The sequence below is a fragment of the Ctenopharyngodon idella genome, chromosome 10 (genome assembly GCF_019924925.1).
Source record: "Ctenopharyngodon idella isolate HZGC_01 chromosome 10, HZGC01, whole genome shotgun sequence".
Taxonomy (NCBI): Eukaryota; Metazoa; Chordata; class Actinopteri; order Cypriniformes; family Xenocyprididae; genus Ctenopharyngodon; species Ctenopharyngodon idella.
The window spans coordinates 40,171,201-40,189,988 of record NC_067229.1 but is presented as its reverse complement, the minus strand read 5'-3'; the positions used below and the strand labels follow the sequence as shown (position 1 = coordinate 40,189,988).

The following is an 18,788-nucleotide window of genomic DNA, read 5'->3' as shown; positions in this document are numbered from 1 at the left end:
ACAAAACTTAGAGTTTTAGATACAGCAGTATGCAGCTAGTATTTGGTTAGTATCTCAATGTATTTTTCCATACCTGAGCAGTCTGTGAGATCTTGCGAGCTGTCTTCTTCTCTGTTTTCTCATCATCTCCATCTCTGGCTTTGTCCAATGTCCACTCCCAGGCAATCATGGCTTTGATGGACTCTTTAATAGGCCAGCGGTAGATTTCTTTATCCTAATGCAAATATTTGAATTTGAACATATGATATAAGTCACTTGCAATAACCAAAATAGCACTATGAAGTCAGCGAGAGAGAGTTAAAATGTAATATATGATGTCTGTTACCTTTTCAGAGAATGTTTTGTAAGGCCTGAGCATGGGATGAGTCTTGGCGTTTTCATCCAACACCTCACCAAATGTCCAGTTGTTTTGGATCTGATGGATTATAAGGCACAGGTAAAACTCTTATTCAAATAACAAACAAAAACAAACAGACAAACAGATAGACAGATACCTTTTCAAAAGCCCATTTGTCATGTGTGTATTCTGCATATCTGTTAATAAAACCATCCAGCTTCTCAGGAATGATAGTGCTATAAAAAGAGAGAATTAAAACAGCATAAGTAATCAAATATTTGACTTTGTCAATTTGATTAATCTGATTGATTGATTGATTGATTGATTGATTGATTGATTGATTGATTAATAATTCAATAAATAAATGTACTTAGTGGTATCAACAGGTTTGGGGTCAAAGTTGCCCTCAGCATCAACAGAAGCCTTTTTCTCTGTTTTGGAGGAGTAGCTGGCGTCCACATAATCGGGAGGAATTGCTCCAGCAATCGCACATATGCAAGGCATGGCGATTTTGAATAGCTCTGCATCAAATTTCTGTTAGTGGACACAAATTAGAAAAGCTATTTATGATGTTATTATGTCATTTGAATGCATTTTGGGGACAGAATAACATTAATACTCTCTCAGACAGCTCAGCGATATTCCCACCTTGTGAGCCAGAGATTCAAAAATTCCCCAGAAGAGTTTACGAGTGAGATGAAGCTCTTCCTCTGATGATACGCCAAAGTTAGCCCAGCCATTGGGCAAACAATAGTATTTCCAACAACGCTCATAATGATTAGTAAGCAGCTGCAAAATAATGAGACAGATGAGATGACTGTACAGCTTAAATTCATTGTACTGACATGTAATGATATAATCCCATACCTTAAGGGGCATTTTAGCATACTCGTTCAGAATCGGCACGTCAAATACCAGCCGCCTGAGGAGGTGCTGGAGCATAGAAGGACGCAGGTACCTGTAAAACAAACATCACACAATAAGCAACCCCAAAAATTAAAAGGATATCATGTTGAATCACCAGTAAAATAATGACATTGGCTAAGCTAAACATGCTTTGAATGCATACTTGTTGTTTTAGTGGCGTTTGTTGTAGCGCACAATCAGTGTTGGGTAAGTTACTCTAAAAAAGCATTTAATTACTAGCTACTAATTACATCTTCAGCAGTGTAATTAGATTACTCCAATAATTACCTTACTTTTTCAAGGCAAAAATAATTCAATTATAGTAAGTAATTACTTAGTAATGCATTACACCCAAAACTGTGCACAATACTTACCTGCACAAAGACATGAGGCATTCCTCGATAACATCTCTCTGAGCTTTGGTAAGAGAGCGTCCTCGAGACAGCCTGTAGATTGTGTGAAGCATAGAGTCGATCATGATGGCGCGGTGGTCCGTCCCGGCAAACAAAGGAGCACATTTAGTGATGAGAGGAAGCACAGCGGAGCACAGGTAACGGTTCAGAGCCAGGGCCATTTCTGTAGTGCTGAACGCAGCCTTAGTGAAAGAACAGGATAATAATTGTGACGGTACTGCAGATAGTTATGTAAAGAGAACAGGAAATGTTCAAGCTAGACTTGAACCCACATTTCCCATGTGAGCACCATCGTTGAATGCGGTCACAGACATCATTTTTGTTAGTAAAGAATGATACAGCAGGCATCTTACTGTGTCTAAGGAAGCTGCTGCTCTCATGTCAGGCAGGAAACCCACTTCCAGTACATGCAACAGGAAGTCCTGGTTGTCAATGCCGTAAACTCTGTCCAGGAACAGGACCATTGGTGCTTTATGATCAGGCACGAAACTAGCAGACATCTTTGGCTCAATGACGCTGTTATCTGAAATATAATGAGCACAGTAAGACTGTGTGAGAATTCAAGCTTCCATCTACAAACACTTTACTTAATATTACCTTTTCCAAAAGCAGGTATCTGGACTGGCAAGCTGATCACACCAACCAGATCCTCAATGGGCACAAGAGACCTAAGAATGGCCCTGATTCTCAAAGCCTCGCCTTTACCAGCCTGGATCAACTATACAAACAGACAGGAAGTGTGAGATGTTCAATCAAGTCAGATCTCATTGAATACCACTCAAGCAGTTACATACAGTACACACTTACATGCATTTCAGGAGCGCAGCGACCCAGCAAATCAATAAGAGCTGAATAAAAGGACATGATGGCATTTCCCAGGTGAACTCTGTTCTCCTCATGCTGCTCCTCACCTCCAAACCTGACAAAACATGAACAAGAAACACTCAAAAACCTCCCTACATACCACTGTGAAACCAAACAGTGACAACTGGATATTCCAAAGACTTTATCAGGATAAAATGTCTTTGATAATCTAGTACAGAGATGCTTTGCACTTACATCGGGAAACGTCTGTCTTTTTTAACAGTGGGTCCATCTCTTGCAGGATCCTCTGAGATCTTAATGGCCTCTTCAATGGCAGCAAGCAGACCATTGCCCCCTTCTCCTCTCAGCGCAGGACCAAAACACTCAGGCCTCCTGATCAGCAGCCGGACCACCACGTTAGCATTCTCCTCCACACTCTCTCCTGAAAGCAGAGCATTATACAAAATTTTTAATTTAATTTAATTTAATTTAGCAAGTATTAAATAGGGTCTGTTTTGATCTATCATAGCTATACCTTAAATCATCATTTATTTTATTATTTATTTTGTTTTTATGTCATGTCAACATTCTTTGTACTTCTCACACTAACAAACACACCAGACTATACAGTATTTTATGTATAATACCTTTATAATTTCCTTTGTCCAGTTAAACACAATCATAAACACACCATAAATACAAACCATTCACAAATACAGCAAAGCGCAGGAAATCCAGATACTTCTCTCCTCCACATGGATTCCACCCAATATCTGGGTAACCTTTTGATAAGAGCATGGGGCAGCTTTGCAGGCCACAACCAGCCAAGTACTTCACCACCTGCACAAACAGAGAGACAAAAAGATTTTTTTGAGAGCCGCTAAAACTGGTCACAAAGATTTCCATTTGTACTTTAGGATGACGCACCATCTCCAGGTCTTGCTCTTGAAGAGCCAGAGCAAGTTCGTTGTTATCGATACAGGATGCAGCAGCAACATCAAGAGGAGTAGAGCCACGCATTCCTGAAACAGTGATCACTGGTTTATTGATACAACACTAAATAATATACATTTATAGCTGAGTTTAAATTAGATTTACTTTAATTTTAACTAGACTAAAAATAAATGTACATACTAGAGATGAAAAGTTATTAAAAAAGGAAAGTGGGTTTCTTTAAGAATCAGGCTTTACCCAGCCCAATCCCACTGTTCTGCAGGAGGTAGCCCAGATGATCAAACATTGAGCGCTGATTCTGTCTGCTGATACGACAGAAATAACACAGGAAACGACAGCAGTTGGTCACCATTCGAGGGAATCTGATCTCCTGCCCAGAGGAAATGAGAATCAAATTAAATCTTTCAAAGCAACTGGTTCTTCAAATGTTTGAACATTGCATAAAAATGTGTTAAAAATATAAACGGTGTACCTTTGAATCTCCACCTCCGAGTACGTTCACCATAACCTCCATGACTGTCTCATGCATTCCCAGAGCTCTCATCAGGTTGGGGTGCTGGTAGAATACTCTGTTACTCATAATATTTCTGAAAGAGAAACAGAGGATGTTTGCAACTCCACCGTGTTGGAAATTTCTGACAGTGTATCTATTGCAGTTGCTATTATTGTTACCTATTGACTTTTTTAGTGTGCGATCATGCACTCACCCAATACTCTGGATCATCAGCCTCTCCTCTTCTGGCCCCATCTGAACGATGAGCAGGGATCGGATCTGCCCCAGACACTCCAGTAGCTCCATTGTGTCTTGCACAGACACAGCATTGATAGTGTAGGCTTTAGGCAAAGCTCGGATCAGCTCACCCAGGGCATCATACTGCCGGTGTAGCAGACTGAACATGAGCCGCACCAGCTCAGGGTTCTGAATGAAAGACTCCTGAGCCCAGTGGATCATGGTGTGGGAGATCAACTCCTGCAGAGTACCTTTGACACAAGAGCAGACATTCATGTAATTATGGTTGGGAAAACAAGATGGAACCCTGAAGTCGAATATAAAGTGAAAAACAATATCTTTTACTGGGTTTTTTGTCTTCTTCAGGTTCAGGCTCGGCCTCCGGCTTCTTTCGTAAGCTCTTAACTTTCTGCACCAGTCTCAAGAGGCGCCCACGGAGAGAGGTGTCCACAGCCTCTTCCTGCTCTTCCTCTTCAATATGCACACCTATGACAGAGAAGGAGAATCCATGTGACTCCCTACATTATGTTTGAGAACAGTGAATCCTATGTACCTAGTCTTGCTAAGGTTAAAAAAAATGCATGTGGAAACAGTAGTGACATGCTAATAGGAATAAACATGGACTATAATGATACTGGTCTTCGTATTAAACAGTGACAGTAAGTTCTTTAAAAGAGTTCAGTTTGTGCGGTTAAACTGACCACAGTGAGCCAAAAGGTCATGGTGAAATGTCAGAAGGTCATTCCGGACATCCTCAGGAACGGGGCAGCAATCTTCCTCATCTGGACAATTCTTAAAGTTCATCAACATGTTCACCTGAATATACAGAGTATATAAAATTTTACATACATACATACATAATATATATATATATATATATATATATAATATATATATATAACAAACAATAAAAAATTATATTTATAATAACTTTTAATAAATATTTATTATTATCATTATTATTATGAAACTCTAGGTCTCATATACACTACTGTTGAAATGTTTAGTCATCTTTTTAAGGTTTTTGAAAGAAGTTCAAAAAAGGCTGCATTTATTTGAGAAAAATACAGTAAAAACAGTAATATTGTGAAATATTACTACAATTTAAAATAGCCATTTTATATATATATATATATATATATATTAAAATATAATTTATTCCTGTGAAGGCAAAGCTGAATTTTCAGCATCATTACTCTAGTCTTCAGTGTCACATGATACTTCAGAAATCATTCCAATACGCTGATCTGGTGCTCAAGAAACATTTCTTATCAATATCAATATTGAAAACAGTTGTGCTGCTTAATATTTTTGAAACTGTCATTTTTTTTTTCTCAGGATTCTGCAATGAATAGAAAATTCAAAAGCATTTATTTGAAAAATAAATCTTTTGTAACATTATAAATGTCTTTACCATCACTTTTCATCAATTGCTTGCTGAATAAAATGATTCATTTCAATTAGATTACAGTGAATAAAATATCAGTATTTTATCTCCAGAGCGGCTGTACAGTACCTGTTCCTGTGGTGGGGAGCGGAATTCGCGGGTCTTGCGGGCTGTTTCTGCAGCACTCATTGTAAAGGCCTGCATGAGCTCATTATATCGGTGTCTCTGATTGGTCTGCACCTGGTTGACAAACCTGTCTGAGAAAGCGATGATGGCTTCCACTCTGTGACGCAGCTCACAGTCGCAGAAATATTGCAGGAGAGTACACATCTAAGGATGAGGAAGACAAAAAGTGAGACAAAAAGTCTAAAAGAGCTACTAACATATGAAAGTCTTCAATCAGCATTACTTCACCTGAAGTTTAACAGACTCAGGAAGCTTCATGTGCAGCAGTCCCTCTCCCACATCCTCCTCTTCCTTCACTTCTGCCTCAGCCGCACCAGTTTCTTTCTCAGCTTCTCCATCTGTTGATTTCTCTCTGTCCATTTTTTCTGCAGCATGTTCATCCTCCTTCCCTTCTTTTTCTGCCTGCTCTTCATATTCCTCCTCAGGTTCAAGCTCATCCTCCTCTTCCTCAAGCTCTTCTTCCTCTTCCTCTCCCATTCCTTCATCCAACAGTTCTCCCTCATTTTCACCCTCTACTTGTTCCTCTTTCTCTTTTACCTCCACTCCTTCCTCTTTGCTGACCAGCTGTTGTTCAGCATCTCCAATTTTGGCGGCCTCCAGTTCTTCAGCCTGGCTCTCTCCATCACTGAAGACGGATGGTTCAATCAGCTTCAGGATGTGCTTGACGTCGTTGTCGTCAAACACGCCCATTATGAGCAAAGTGCTGATGAGCTTTAGGATGGGCACGAAGTGGAACTCAACGCTGCCCCCTACAGGATCCCGCATGGCCTGCCCACCATCCTGCACAGCTTCGGTAAGCATGCTGAGGGCATGGTCCTTAAGCATCTAAAGTACAGAAAGAGAAGTCAACAACAATAAAAATGCCAATTTTGTGGCAGTTTTCACAAAAAATCTGTCTTATTTTAGTATCACTGAGATCCTATTATAGTTGTAATTAATATTTTGAATTAGTACATCAAATTAAACTAAATAAAAATAAGAAATGTTGACTTGGCAACTAGCTGAAATAAAATAATTTTAAGTTTTTTTATATATTTTATTTAGTTTCAGTTAACATTTATTTCATTTCACATAAAAAAAATGTTTTTGTTTTAATTATAGCTTTAAGTAAAGGCACAATATGTAAGATTTAGGATTAAAATATATTAAAAAAAACACTAGAACAATATTATATATTTAGTTGACTTGTGTACTTACATTTTCCCAAATGTTTCCAAGAATGTTTAAATCCAGAGAAATAAGCAATTTTAACCAGGACACGGACTGTGTCCTTGTGTCACCTATCAATGACATCATACCCGTTACCATAGATTTTTTTCTAATTTGTAGAAACCGTGGAAACACCAAAGACGCTTTAATATATTATGTGTTTTATTAGACAGGTGAGCAACTGTTTGAATACATTCAGCGACAGAAAACTAATCATTGTTATATAGCTCAACACAGTACTACGCCTTTGTTTTGAATAAGCGACCTCTATTGGCGAAAATTACATATTGTGCCTTTAACTATAATAACCCTGGCCTCAATCTCATTTCCTCCACCTACCTGTAGAGGTAGGATGGGGCTGAGGGTGTAGATGTCTGCATTAGTGCCCACAAACCCAGTTGGGGCGAAGTGAAGTTTGGGGCGCAGACAGGTGGTAAGCCCGACCCCAGGTAGCGCATGGGCCTTCTCAGCATCTGAATAGAGGGTGATGCTACGCGTCTCGTCCGTCATGGGCACAATAAACTCCTTATTGGTCATGAGACGGTTGCGCTTGGCAGATTCGAGGTGCATGGAGATGAGCAGGTCGTAATATCCGCTGCGGATTGGGCCGGGCAGGTAGGTGTTCTCGATGGCATAAAAGAGCTGCGATTCATCCACATGGCTGCAGAGGGCATGTGCGACACGGTTGTTGCCCAAAGCGCAGACAGAACCATACAATTTCAGAGTGTGGTAATGAAACTTCATCAGGTCGGTGCGCTCCGATAGTTCCAGGATGTCAATGCACCTGGAAAAGCGAGGAAATGATTTCAAATTCAGCCAGATGTTTTTTCAAAGTTACATTGTTGTTTTCATTGTACACTGAATTCTTTGATTTCAAAAGATTAAGGAAAGTTTTTCTTATTTCTAATGAAATAAGCAGGTAATATTTCCATACTAATGTAATACCTGCTTTCTTCTGGAATGTGCAGTGCCATCATAATGAGAGGTTCCATGCATTGCACCTTCCATCCCTGCCTCTCACTCACGCGGCCAGTTTCAGGGGACAAAAAGTGATTAGGCATCCGGCTCCATATGACAGGTGTCAACATCTGGACATCTAGCCTGGGAGGACACTGAGGAACCGGGTTCTTATGGTCGCTGCGGAACATGGCCGCAGAGATGGGCATAATGTTCTGGATAAAGTGTGGAAAAAGTAGAATATGATCTATATGATCTAATTTTACAATGTTTGCACAAAAACAACCAAAAAAAAGCAACTTTTGCACTGCTATAGTGACCTTTAGTTTGCCGAGTTCCACCTGTAACATGTTTTGGCTTGATGGCAAACAAAACACAGCAGGGAAGAGCTTAGTGTTGGGTTCCACCTGAAACAGAAAAAAGCTTAATGTCACATTAAATGTACATAAATTATGGTCATTATTTTTTATTTCTTTTAGGAAATTAAATGTCAAATGTTTTCATCCCTTTTCATATTATGTAAATATTGGCATCAATTTATAATATTAATACATAACTTAAAAGACAAACAGAATAGAAACAATTCAATACAGCTATTAAAAAATGGCTTACACAATCAATCTTGTGACCATTAATTATTTGATTTATTATTAGTTTACATAATTGCAACATTTGTTGGATGTGCTAAATAAATATAAAAAATAAATACATATATTATTATATTATACTGCATATTATTTGTTTTAAAGTTTTATTTGTAGGTTGTTATTTTTTATTTTTTTAGGCCTGTAAATAAGTGCTGCAAAATAGCTATTAGCTAGAAGCATATATAAACTCAGCAAAAAAGTTACAGGATAGTGTATTTTAAAGATAATTTTGTAAAATCCAAATAAGCTTTACAGATATTTATGGGAAATGGTTTAAATAACGTTTTTTAATGCTTGTTTACAGAACCATTATCAATTATTGCACATGCACCTGTGGAACAGTCCTTATGAGACACTAACAGTTGCAGGTGGTAGACAATTAAGATTACAGTTCCAATAACTTAGGACACTAAAGAGACCTTTCTACTGAACATCTCACAGCAAGAACTGACAAATCTTGTGCAGTCCATGAGGGTGAGAGTGTGCTATAGTACTTAAAGAAACTGGTGGCCACACAACATACTGACTGGTACTTATATCGACCCCCTCTGTCATGGCAACACCCTGGCAACCACCCACAACACAATATTTACTTTTTCCACTCGCATTTTTAAATCAGAAAATGTAAAAATCTACTGCAAACTTACCTAGTACTTTTCAGTTAGAGGAAACAAGTGAAACCTAATTCACTTTGGCCACTTTATCTCACCTGGTAGAAAGCGTTGATCTCTTTCCCATTGGCTGTAAAGGTCATCAGTCCTGTGTCCAGGTCCACCAAGCAGCCAATCACAAAGTCCTCCTGGCTGATGCGTGTTTGCTGCGAGCTGCTGAACTCTCCTCCCCACACCATGTAGCAGTTGCTGCGTTTTACACTGAGGAAAGCAGAAAAAGAAAAGGAGCTGTGCTGAAACATGTAAAGTAACCTCAAGTATGGCTTATTAGGCTTATTATTATTATGGCTTATTATAAAATGGCTAAAGTTAAGCCTGCGTCCTTACTCTAATAGTCATATTATGGAGGAAAATGCACTAAAATATGTAACAGTATGAAGTGCTACCTGTCATGAATGTTGCCTTTATCGTCCCCAACCGTAACAGTTACATTTCTGACTTTACCAAGATCAAAGTGTGGGTCGTACTGGTGGTAGTCAGGAGTGACCCAGCCTACCCATACTCCACTGGGCTCCTGTCCGGCAAATACTCGGACTGAATAATAATACTGGTGGGATGAAAAGAAGAATTTTCTTTACAAGACAACATTGTCATATCAATGCATTATTTAGATGAAATTCTGCAAGTGTTACACAGATATTTAGTAAGGGAAAAATTGTAAAATTTTATCCATACGGTCGTTGTGTTTGAGATAATATCAGCATCGTCTCGATCATCTGGGACAACGTCCTCCATCAGACGAGGCACTGTTGGAACCACTGGTGGTGGAGTGAACGCTGCCTTCTTCGCCTTGGAAAAAAACCTGGAAATCAAAGATATTTTGTCATTTTATGAATCAGAAGACAAGATTGCAGCTAAAATCTCACATCTATCTTCTCTCACCCTCTCTTTTTGCTCTTCTCTGTGGTGGTGTCCTTCTCATTTTCACTGTGGTTGCTGCCAGGAAGCTCTTTAGGGACGGAAGGCTCTTTTTCTTTCTCATCTTGCTCCTTACGAGTGGCTGACTTCTTCAGGAGCTCAAATTCAGATTCGGGATCTACCTCAAGAGCCTCGTCCTCAGGGATAGTAAGGGTTCGGGTGAGGGGTGAAGCTCCCACTGGCACCTTGAAGGTTTCGTGAAATTCTATGGGCATGCTGAGTCTAAAGAACAGAAGGTCCGTGTTGGCGTTCTGAGATCCAAATGTCCTATGAGTCAGTTTCAGACAGGGGGCGCTATCCACCGTTCCATCCACACGGGACACCTATTGAAGCAATTAAAGAAGAAAGAGGCATGAGATGTATTATTTTAGTACTATCTATATCCTATTATAGTATTTATTAATATTTTGAATGAGCTTTTAGTTTTATATATTGATCATGTGCTTTTTTCATTGTTATTATTCAATTTTTAATATTTCTATTAATTTATTTTTTATTTCAGTTTTAGTCATTTTAGTGCTAGAACTTATTTATTTCTGTTAGTTGCAAAGGCAACATTTCTAATTTTTATTTAACTTTTTAAAGTTTTTTTGTTATTTCAACTAATGAAAATTATTTTTAATAGTTCTCATTTTAGTTAACAATCACATCACTGAGAAAAACAAAGAAAGACCAGCAGCTAAGCTGTGAAGTTTAGCATGCATTTACAGTATAAGGCATTTTCAGTGTGTTTTTACCTCAATATGGGGGTGGTCTGTTGGTACAGGCACAAACTGGGGCAAGCTTTTGCTGAACCACATGGTAATATCTCTCTTCATGTTGATAGCAAAGGGCTCGAAACCTTCCTGCAGGCCACAGATTGTGAAGTAACGCAGGCTGCTCACATTCTGCCCGAGGTTTATACGGCCCACCTGGGAAAGTCCCAGACTGCATACAGGGATGAAGCCTGGTCAGGAGAACAGACATATTATTAAATGTCACAGCAACTGATATCTCAGTATCATTCCTCTTTGTGACTCTGACCTTCTCCGATCTCAATGTCTTTGAACGCCATCTCAGATCCAGAGTCGCTGATGAGCATCTCTCCATTCAGAGTAAACATAATGTTCTGCTCCGTCAGGTCGATCATGCAGCCCACCACGTCACCAGACTGCCACTGCCGGCCAAATGGCTCATTCCCTATGTGCCAACGCTGAGCCTATGGGTAAAATTCAGGAAATTATGTTATTATACAGTACTGTTTAGATTTTTTGAAAAATAAATTATAAAAACCATAGTCTAAGCTTATTGGTGCAATAACGCTTGTGGAAGGTTTAAGTCATTAATAATGCTAATAAAGTTTCAGTACCTTGAACCCATTGAAGACATAGGCTAGATCATCTGATCCCAGCTCTCTGTCTGCTTGGACATTTGGTCTTGCCCATCCAACTCTCATCTCTCCCACTGTTACCGCCTCAAACTCAAAGTACCATTTCCCCTGGGTCATTGCATAGGATTTCTCTGCCCTGAACACACGGATCTTATCACTTCGACCACTGCCAACCCCATGTCCACCTAAAATAAATGTTTACAGAGGTTTTGGTGAGTAAAAGTTTACAAATACAAAACTCATTCGATGACTTTTAGTTCCTTTTGTAGTATAATTCTTCCAGAACGACATGAAGAGGTTGATTTGGTACATGATAAAAAGGACACTCACTGCTTTCCTGGTCAGGTGGCTCAATATTGTAGCCATAGCCAATCAGAGTTCGTACAGCGGCGCACACACTGTCACGATTGGTCTTTTTCGTCTTTTCATCCAGGAGAATGTATGGCACAAGACGGGGGTTGCGCTTGTTCACAATGTCCTAAAACGAACAACATCAGAAGAAAATGAAGCAAACTCTACAGAAAGAACAGAAGCTGAAATTGTAATCTCATAGAATCTTTTATATATAGATATATATCTATTTTTTTTTTTTTTTTTAAATATTGTATATTTTATATTTTCAAAAGTTTTTGGAAGAAGTACTTCTCTCAGAATACGGACGAATGTGAGACTCGTAAAGGAAGAGCCATGCTCTGAAATGCATTTTTGCACTTCCTTATTTTTGTAATTTATTGTTGTTGTTGTTTTTATTGTGTTGCTACTATAGACCTACCTGAACAATGCTGTAAGTCCACCCTTGGCGGACACGGTCTCGAGCCCAGACATTGTGTCCATTTTCAGCCAGCCTTTCCACAAGTGTGTTCTGATTGGGTGTCAGTTTTACATGGTTGAGGTCCAGAGGAGCAGGTTTGTATCCATTACTTTGCATATACCTAAGAATTAAACAAAAGCTAGTTTGAGTTTAGACATCATTATTTTGCTTTTGTCATTAAATTATCTATTTTATCAATAACTTTTGTTGTTAACATACACTTCCAGTGTTGGAAGTAATACATTATAAGTACACGGGTTACATAATCAGATTAGTTTTTTCAAGTAACTAGTAGTAAAGTAACGCATTACTTTCAAATTTTGCAACAAAATATCTGAGTTATATCTGAGTTCAACACAAATTACTACTTTTAAAAGTAACTTTACCCAAAACTGTACACTACCATCCAAAAGTATGCAAGATTTTTTAAATGTTTTTTTACGTTCACCAAGGCTGCATTTATTTGTTTAAAAACACAGTAAAACAGTAATATTGTAAAATATTATTACAATTTAAAATAACTTTTTAAAAATGTAAAGTTCAAAGAACAGCATTTAATCGAATTCTTTTGTAACAATGTAAAAATCTTCACTGTCATTTTGAACAATTTCATGTGTCCTTGCTGAATAAAAGTCTTAATTTCTTTCATTTCTAACCCTAACACCAAACTTTTGAATGGTAGTGTAAACAAACACTATTGTACCTTTGTAATTTAATACAAGAGCAATTAAAACTTCTTTATTAGTGTTAAATGATTAGTGGTTATTGGGATATTCTGTAATACTGACGTTTTAGGAAGTTTGATCTTCTTCAAGTTCTCCTCTGCTTTCTCGTCACCCATGCCTACGTGACAACCTAAGGCCAAAAGAGTCCTATAGAGACAATACAGAGAAGCCGGGGTTAATTAACCACACAGCAACAAACATATAAAAGCTCAGCATTTCACTCACTTCAGTGTCTCTCCGGACATTGCCAAGTTGTAGTTCTTCTCAGGCTCCGGAAGGCTCTGGAAGTCCACTAGACAAGGATGCAGCTTCTTGTTGTCATCACGAAACTGAAATAATGGGGACAGCAGACTGACAGTATTGAGTATGATTTGATAAAGAGAAAATATCAACAAAAGGACACATAATCTATATATTAAATATGTTAATTGTGCACTTAGAATTTTAAAATAATCATTATAGCCTCTAACTATATTTTATGTAATTATTCATAGACTCACTGGTCCATAGGTCCAGCCCTGCTCAATTCGAGTGACGGCCCACAGCTCGTGACTGTTCTCAGCCAGTTTCTCTCTGATACGCTCTAGGTGAGGAGGAAGAACAATCTGCGGAAATAATTTAGATGGAAAAATCAATCCAGCAAGTCACATTATTTACATAGCCCTTTAATTGTATTCTATGAAATCCTACCTGCACAGTGTCCACCGGGCAGGGAGTGAAGGCAGTGTGGGAGAGGGACTGGGTCGGCCCCAGAAGGTTCCGGACACCATTGTAGTCATGCTTGTACTCTTTAATGGGCTCAATCCGCAGCCTATCTTTGGGAAGAACTGCCTCATAGCATGGGGCATAACCTGGAGGAGGGAGGAATTTGAAGTCGCCATGCCGCCCGCCAAGGAGAAACCGAACTCTGTGAAGTGGAACGCATTTTTGAATTTGCCATATTAGATTTAATACGTCATTTGTTGAAAACTCAACTCTTACCTGATCCCAGCTGAGAAGCTGACCACAGGGAAAAACAGACCATCGAGGTTGAAGTTCTCGAACATGCCTTGAACGGGATGTCCATTAACACGGAAGGAGATGCTGGGCACGCTCAGATCCAAACAGCAGCTCACCACATCCTCGGCCGCGAGAATGTGTTGATTGGGTGACGTTACCTGACGTGGTACGCGACCTGATGAGAGCATAATGCTATAGATGTGCTCAGCGGGATATCAATGTGCTGAAACAGACAGAGAAAGGTAATCCTCACCTGTCCACAGATTTAGCCCATCAAAGCCGTACGAGAAAAGATCATCTCCAACTCCATTGCTCCCCCATCCCTCTCCTCCTCCGGGGTAGGGGCTGTAGCCCTCCGTCAAAGCCCAGCCGACACGAAGGTGACACGCCTGAGCAGTCAGGAATGACTCCACGTGGTCTACTATCAACTCGTAGTACCACTTCTTATACTGTGTAGAGCCTTCACACGTGCCCAGAAAAATGTTGGGTCTCATACTGCAAAACACCAAACATGAGTCCAAACCAATGTATCATTTTTTGATATATAATTTAGGTTGTACTGAGTCAGACCTGGTGACATAATTGATGATGTTGGTCTGCAGGAGGAGATCACGGCCCGGAAGCAGATTCTCAGTGATCAGATTCTGATTGGACCTCACAGCAACACCATTACAAACACATAAAGAGCAGAGGACATCTAGAACCTACAAAGAAAAGCCACAACAGAGCATGTGGTCAGATACAATTAAATACACAGTAAAGAAAAGCTTTAACCTAGATTGCAAAAAAGATATCAACCTTGTGATTGCGTCCATGTTTGTCCAAAAGCGCGATGATAGATTTGATGTGGTTCTCCTGGATGATGTTAAGCACCTCAGGGCTTTCAATAAGGATACAATACAGCACCTCCAGAATGCCTGACAATTAAACATATGCACATATACTCTACCGTTCAAAAGCTTGGGGTTAGTAAGTTTGTTTTTTTTTGTAAGAAAATCATACTTTTATTCAGTAAGGACAAATTGAATTGATCAAAAGTGACAGTAAAGACATTTATATTGTTATCTGTTATTGATTTCTATTTCAAATAAATCCTGTTCTTCTGAACTTTATTTTAATTTATATTTAGATTCAGGAAGCCTGAATCACGGTTTCAACAAAAATATTAAGCAGCACAACTGTTTTTAACACTGATAATAATAAGAAATGTTTCTTGAGCAGCAAAGCAGCATATTTGAATGATTTCTGAAGAATGTGACAATGAAGAACGGAGTAATGATGCTGAAAATCTGAAAATTCAGCTTTGCCATTACTGGAATAAATATAGTAAAAATATAGTAAAATATAAAAGTGTTTTTAAATTGCAGGATTGTGAAAGAAAGTTAAATTATATTTGCCCCTGCTCTATTACTTTTTACCTGTTACTTATTACCAGTGACTAAATCCATTTAAAACCAATCATTAATTGTCTGTTTTTTTTTATTTTTTATTTTCAAACGAGTCTTAAAGGGTTAGTTCACCCAAAAATGAAAATTATCCCATAATTTACTCACCCTCAAGTCATCCTAGGTGTATATATTTTTCTTCTTTCAGTCAAAAACAATTGGAGTTATATTCAAAATATTCTGGCTCTACCAAATTTAAAATGGGAGTGAACAGTAACCAATATTTTGAAGCGCATCTATCATCATAAAAGTAATCCATATGGCTCCAGGGGGTTTATAAGTTTTTTTTTTTTAAGAAAAATATCCATATTTATGTCTTTATAGACTATAATCACTGGCTTTCGTACATTTGAGGGTGAGTAAATTTTCATTTTTGGCTGAACTAACCCTTTAAATAAATGATGGCTTCCTACCTGAGGATGCCTCTAAACGATCCAGTTTGCTGACCAGCCAGTCAAGATTATCACAGAACAAAGCACAGTTTGCCCTGTTCCCTCTGATCAGAGATGCTACGGAGGAAAAAAATTGGGGCATTACATTTTCCAAAAAACACTGAAAACAGTAAATCATTAAGTGCACCGTTGTGGTTAAGACTTGTCTGTATTAAATGATTCAATCATAAGTAAACACAGCCATACCTAGCAGCTCATAAAATAAGTTGACTATCTCTTTCCATGACTCCGCTGCATCTTCCCCAGCAAATTCTGAGAAGTGGGCTGAAGTGTTGTAGACATTCAGCCGATCAACACAGTCCAATACGAGAGTGATCATGCCCTATGCAACAAAGCAGACATTGGTAATTATGTTTGGATGTTTTTGTAAATGTTATATGCAGTGTACGTAAAGACAATATATTTTCATTAGTATAAATAAAATTTGAGTTATATGTATTTGCATGTTTTTTTGTGAGCATGTCTAACCTCCTCTTGAAATAGATTCTGACGGTTCCTTAAAGAGCGCAGTTTGGTCTGCTTCTCCTCATGTTCCAGCTCCTCCTCTGGAGGGCGGAAATAGAAGATGAGATCCTGCAAGGACAGGACCATGGCATCTAGAGGCAGAGATGGGGACGGAGATTTACTTTTCCCACTCAGAGAGTCCAGACCCCTGTAAGACAACACCAATCAACAAAAAATATTATTAACCTTTACCCTGATATTTACATTTGATAAAAAAAACATTTTTAATTAAACCAGTGTTAATGGTGCTAAGTTGACTATATGGTCTCCACATCTGGTTAGGCTTGTCTGTTTTGATAGGCTGGTTTAAGATTGGATTTTTTTCCCCCAAGGAATCCTTAAAGATTAAAATTTTAGACCAGACCTACAGTTGTATGCGGACATACTTAATGAACTGAGTGAAGAGTCCCGCCGTGCTGTAGATCATCCTAGCAGCCTGGGATTCTGCTGTCTGAGAGCGGGCCACAGTCAGAGCATCATCCATGTGACCCTCCTGATGCAGTATAGCCTAAGGAAAAGAAACGCACATATTAGAATTAATTAAATCTGTGAATTGTGCAGTTTTAAGTCTGCGAATTTACTCTCTTACTCTCTTAAGTCTCTTATTCTCACCAAGATAAAGAAAATACAGCAAAAACAGTAATATTGTGAAATATTATTAAAATTGAAAATAACCATTTCTATTTTAATATATTTTAAAAATTATTTATTTCTGTGATGGCAAAGCTGAATTCTCAGAAATTATTCTAATATGCTGATTTGGTCCTAAAGAAACATTTCTTATTATTATAAATGTTAAAAAGTTGTGCTGCTTAATATTTTTGTGGATTCTTTAGGATTCTTTTATGAATCCTTGCTAAATAAAAGTATTCAGTTCTTTCAAGCAAACAATACAGACCCCAAAGTTTTGAACAGTAGTGTACATGAGGTTAAAACTCATACCTTTCTCTTCAGTGGCCCCAGCCGAGCAGACTTAGCATCCACTGAGGCATATGTGAGCCACAGGCTGGTGGAGACATGCTGCAAAAAGCACATGGACTCTCCATACTTGATCTCTGGGATCCCCATTCCCTCCACATCACGTTTCTGAGCCACCTCGGTCTTCTCCTACTCAGTCAAATGACATAAGAAGTTTTGACATCAAAGATTGTTAGAAAACATTTTCAAAAGAGCAACCTCCCAGAGACTGGGTTATAAAGCTGAGAGCAGTATAGAGACCTTAGAAGCACGAAAGCAGAAAGCAGAGTTCTTCGTATTCGCCTTTTCCGGGTCCACAAGCAGGAGTCCTTTCTCTTCATCCAGGCACAGATACCTTCCTGTTGTGATGTGACGCACCCTGAAGGACTGACCCCACTTCATGTGGCTACCACTCCAACTGTGTACAATGAGATTCTAACATCAGCTCTAAAGGAGAAAAACTTTTTGCCTGTTAAGGCTCCACTGTATAGAAATAGCACTGACCCAATGCGAAGAGGCTCCAGTCTCCAGAGAGATCTGGCGTGGCTGCACACGGCTCCACCTTCATAGTGTGCATTTCTGAATAAAAGAAAAGATTGATTGTGTTGTAGATTAGCTGTTTGTGTGTGTTTACATACAGTAGCATATGGCTTTGTATCTCACCGTCTCTGGTCATCACCCTGGTCAGCAGCAGGAATTGTTAAACACTCATCCATGTGCCCGTGGAAAAGACGCAGAACATGCCCTCCAGTCAGATACCCTGAACCAAGGAAACATCAAAAAATAATGTATTACATTTGTTGTAAAGACACTTTTAAAATTGGTCTACAATGGACTGCATAATGCATATTGGTTTAACTGTAGAAAATGAGGAAATTAAGACATTAATATTAGTATTGTAATTTTACAGTTATAATTTTATTCTTATTTTGTTTTTATTTAGTAATTTTTATATTTTTATATTATTTTTTACTTCATAGGAATGGTACAAAATTTGGTAAAGGTTTTTGCACTTGTTATGTGAACACCAAAAAAAAAAAAAAAATCATGGGCATAATTCCAAAAAGGTTAAATGGTCCTGAAAAAAAAAGTCAAACTTGTATTGTACACGGTCAAAAATGACCGCATTGGAAAATGAATCGGAAGCGAATTTCATCTAGTGGAAACTTTTGGTACTGCGCCCAAAGAAAATCTTACTGAAAGCTCATTTTTTGAGATATCAAGCTCAAATTTGGAACACAACTTGTTTAGATTTATGGCTTTGATCTCCTCATAGTTTAAGAGAAAAATATATGTTTTGGAAAATATATATTTCATATAAATTTTGAAAATAGTATTTATTAATAGTATATTACAAAATTAAACTTCTGTTTTTTTAAGTTCACTTAAAAAAAAATAAAATAAATA

General features: G+C 38.3%; 1 protein-coding gene across 1 annotated transcript in view; it reads right to left on the bottom strand.

Moving 5' to 3' along the window:
• The window catches only part of ryr1a (ryanodine receptor 1a (skeletal)), a 55,284-nt gene that overhangs the window by 28,500 nt on the left and 7,996 nt on the right, over positions 1-18,788 (bottom strand). The window contains exons 9-56 of the mRNA XM_051907762.1: positions 18,045-18,141; positions 17,886-17,960; positions 17,643-17,799; positions 17,367-17,531; positions 16,811-16,932; positions 16,389-16,572; positions 16,107-16,242; positions 15,882-15,977; positions 14,822-14,940; positions 14,594-14,727; positions 14,277-14,518; positions 14,006-14,198; positions 13,715-13,931; positions 13,525-13,629; positions 13,250-13,353; positions 13,088-13,171; positions 12,261-12,420; positions 11,819-11,966; positions 11,468-11,673; positions 11,143-11,317; positions 10,857-11,065; positions 10,084-10,442; positions 9,877-10,003; positions 9,588-9,748; positions 9,240-9,402; positions 8,204-8,290; positions 7,872-8,098; positions 7,266-7,710; positions 5,946-6,542; positions 5,661-5,861; positions 4,846-4,960; positions 4,490-4,630; positions 4,122-4,395; positions 3,887-4,001; positions 3,652-3,784; positions 3,388-3,482; positions 3,165-3,300; positions 2,716-2,902; positions 2,464-2,575; positions 2,254-2,374; positions 2,010-2,179; positions 1,618-1,838; positions 1,205-1,295; positions 986-1,126; positions 708-871; positions 495-573; positions 326-415; positions 74-214 (exon numbers count right to left, since the gene is read on the bottom strand). Coding sequence (XP_051763722.1) covers positions 74-214; positions 326-415; positions 495-573; positions 708-871; positions 986-1,126; positions 1,205-1,295; positions 1,618-1,838; positions 2,010-2,179; positions 2,254-2,374; positions 2,464-2,575; positions 2,716-2,902; positions 3,165-3,300; positions 3,388-3,482; positions 3,652-3,784; positions 3,887-4,001; positions 4,122-4,395; positions 4,490-4,630; positions 4,846-4,960; positions 5,661-5,861; positions 5,946-6,542; positions 7,266-7,710; positions 7,872-8,098; positions 8,204-8,290; positions 9,240-9,402; positions 9,588-9,748; positions 9,877-10,003; positions 10,084-10,442; positions 10,857-11,065; positions 11,143-11,317; positions 11,468-11,673; positions 11,819-11,966; positions 12,261-12,420; positions 13,088-13,171; positions 13,250-13,353; positions 13,525-13,629; positions 13,715-13,931; positions 14,006-14,198; positions 14,277-14,518; positions 14,594-14,727; positions 14,822-14,940; positions 15,882-15,977; positions 16,107-16,242; positions 16,389-16,572; positions 16,811-16,932; positions 17,367-17,531; positions 17,643-17,799; positions 17,886-17,960; positions 18,045-18,141 — 8,021 coding nt within the window. The remainder of the gene's footprint in view (positions 1-73; positions 215-325; positions 416-494; positions 574-707; positions 872-985; positions 1,127-1,204; positions 1,296-1,617; positions 1,839-2,009; positions 2,180-2,253; positions 2,375-2,463; positions 2,576-2,715; positions 2,903-3,164; positions 3,301-3,387; positions 3,483-3,651; positions 3,785-3,886; positions 4,002-4,121; positions 4,396-4,489; positions 4,631-4,845; positions 4,961-5,660; positions 5,862-5,945; positions 6,543-7,265; positions 7,711-7,871; positions 8,099-8,203; positions 8,291-9,239; positions 9,403-9,587; positions 9,749-9,876; positions 10,004-10,083; positions 10,443-10,856; positions 11,066-11,142; positions 11,318-11,467; positions 11,674-11,818; positions 11,967-12,260; positions 12,421-13,087; positions 13,172-13,249; positions 13,354-13,524; positions 13,630-13,714; positions 13,932-14,005; positions 14,199-14,276; positions 14,519-14,593; positions 14,728-14,821; positions 14,941-15,881; positions 15,978-16,106; positions 16,243-16,388; positions 16,573-16,810; positions 16,933-17,366; positions 17,532-17,642; positions 17,800-17,885; positions 17,961-18,044; positions 18,142-18,788) is intronic.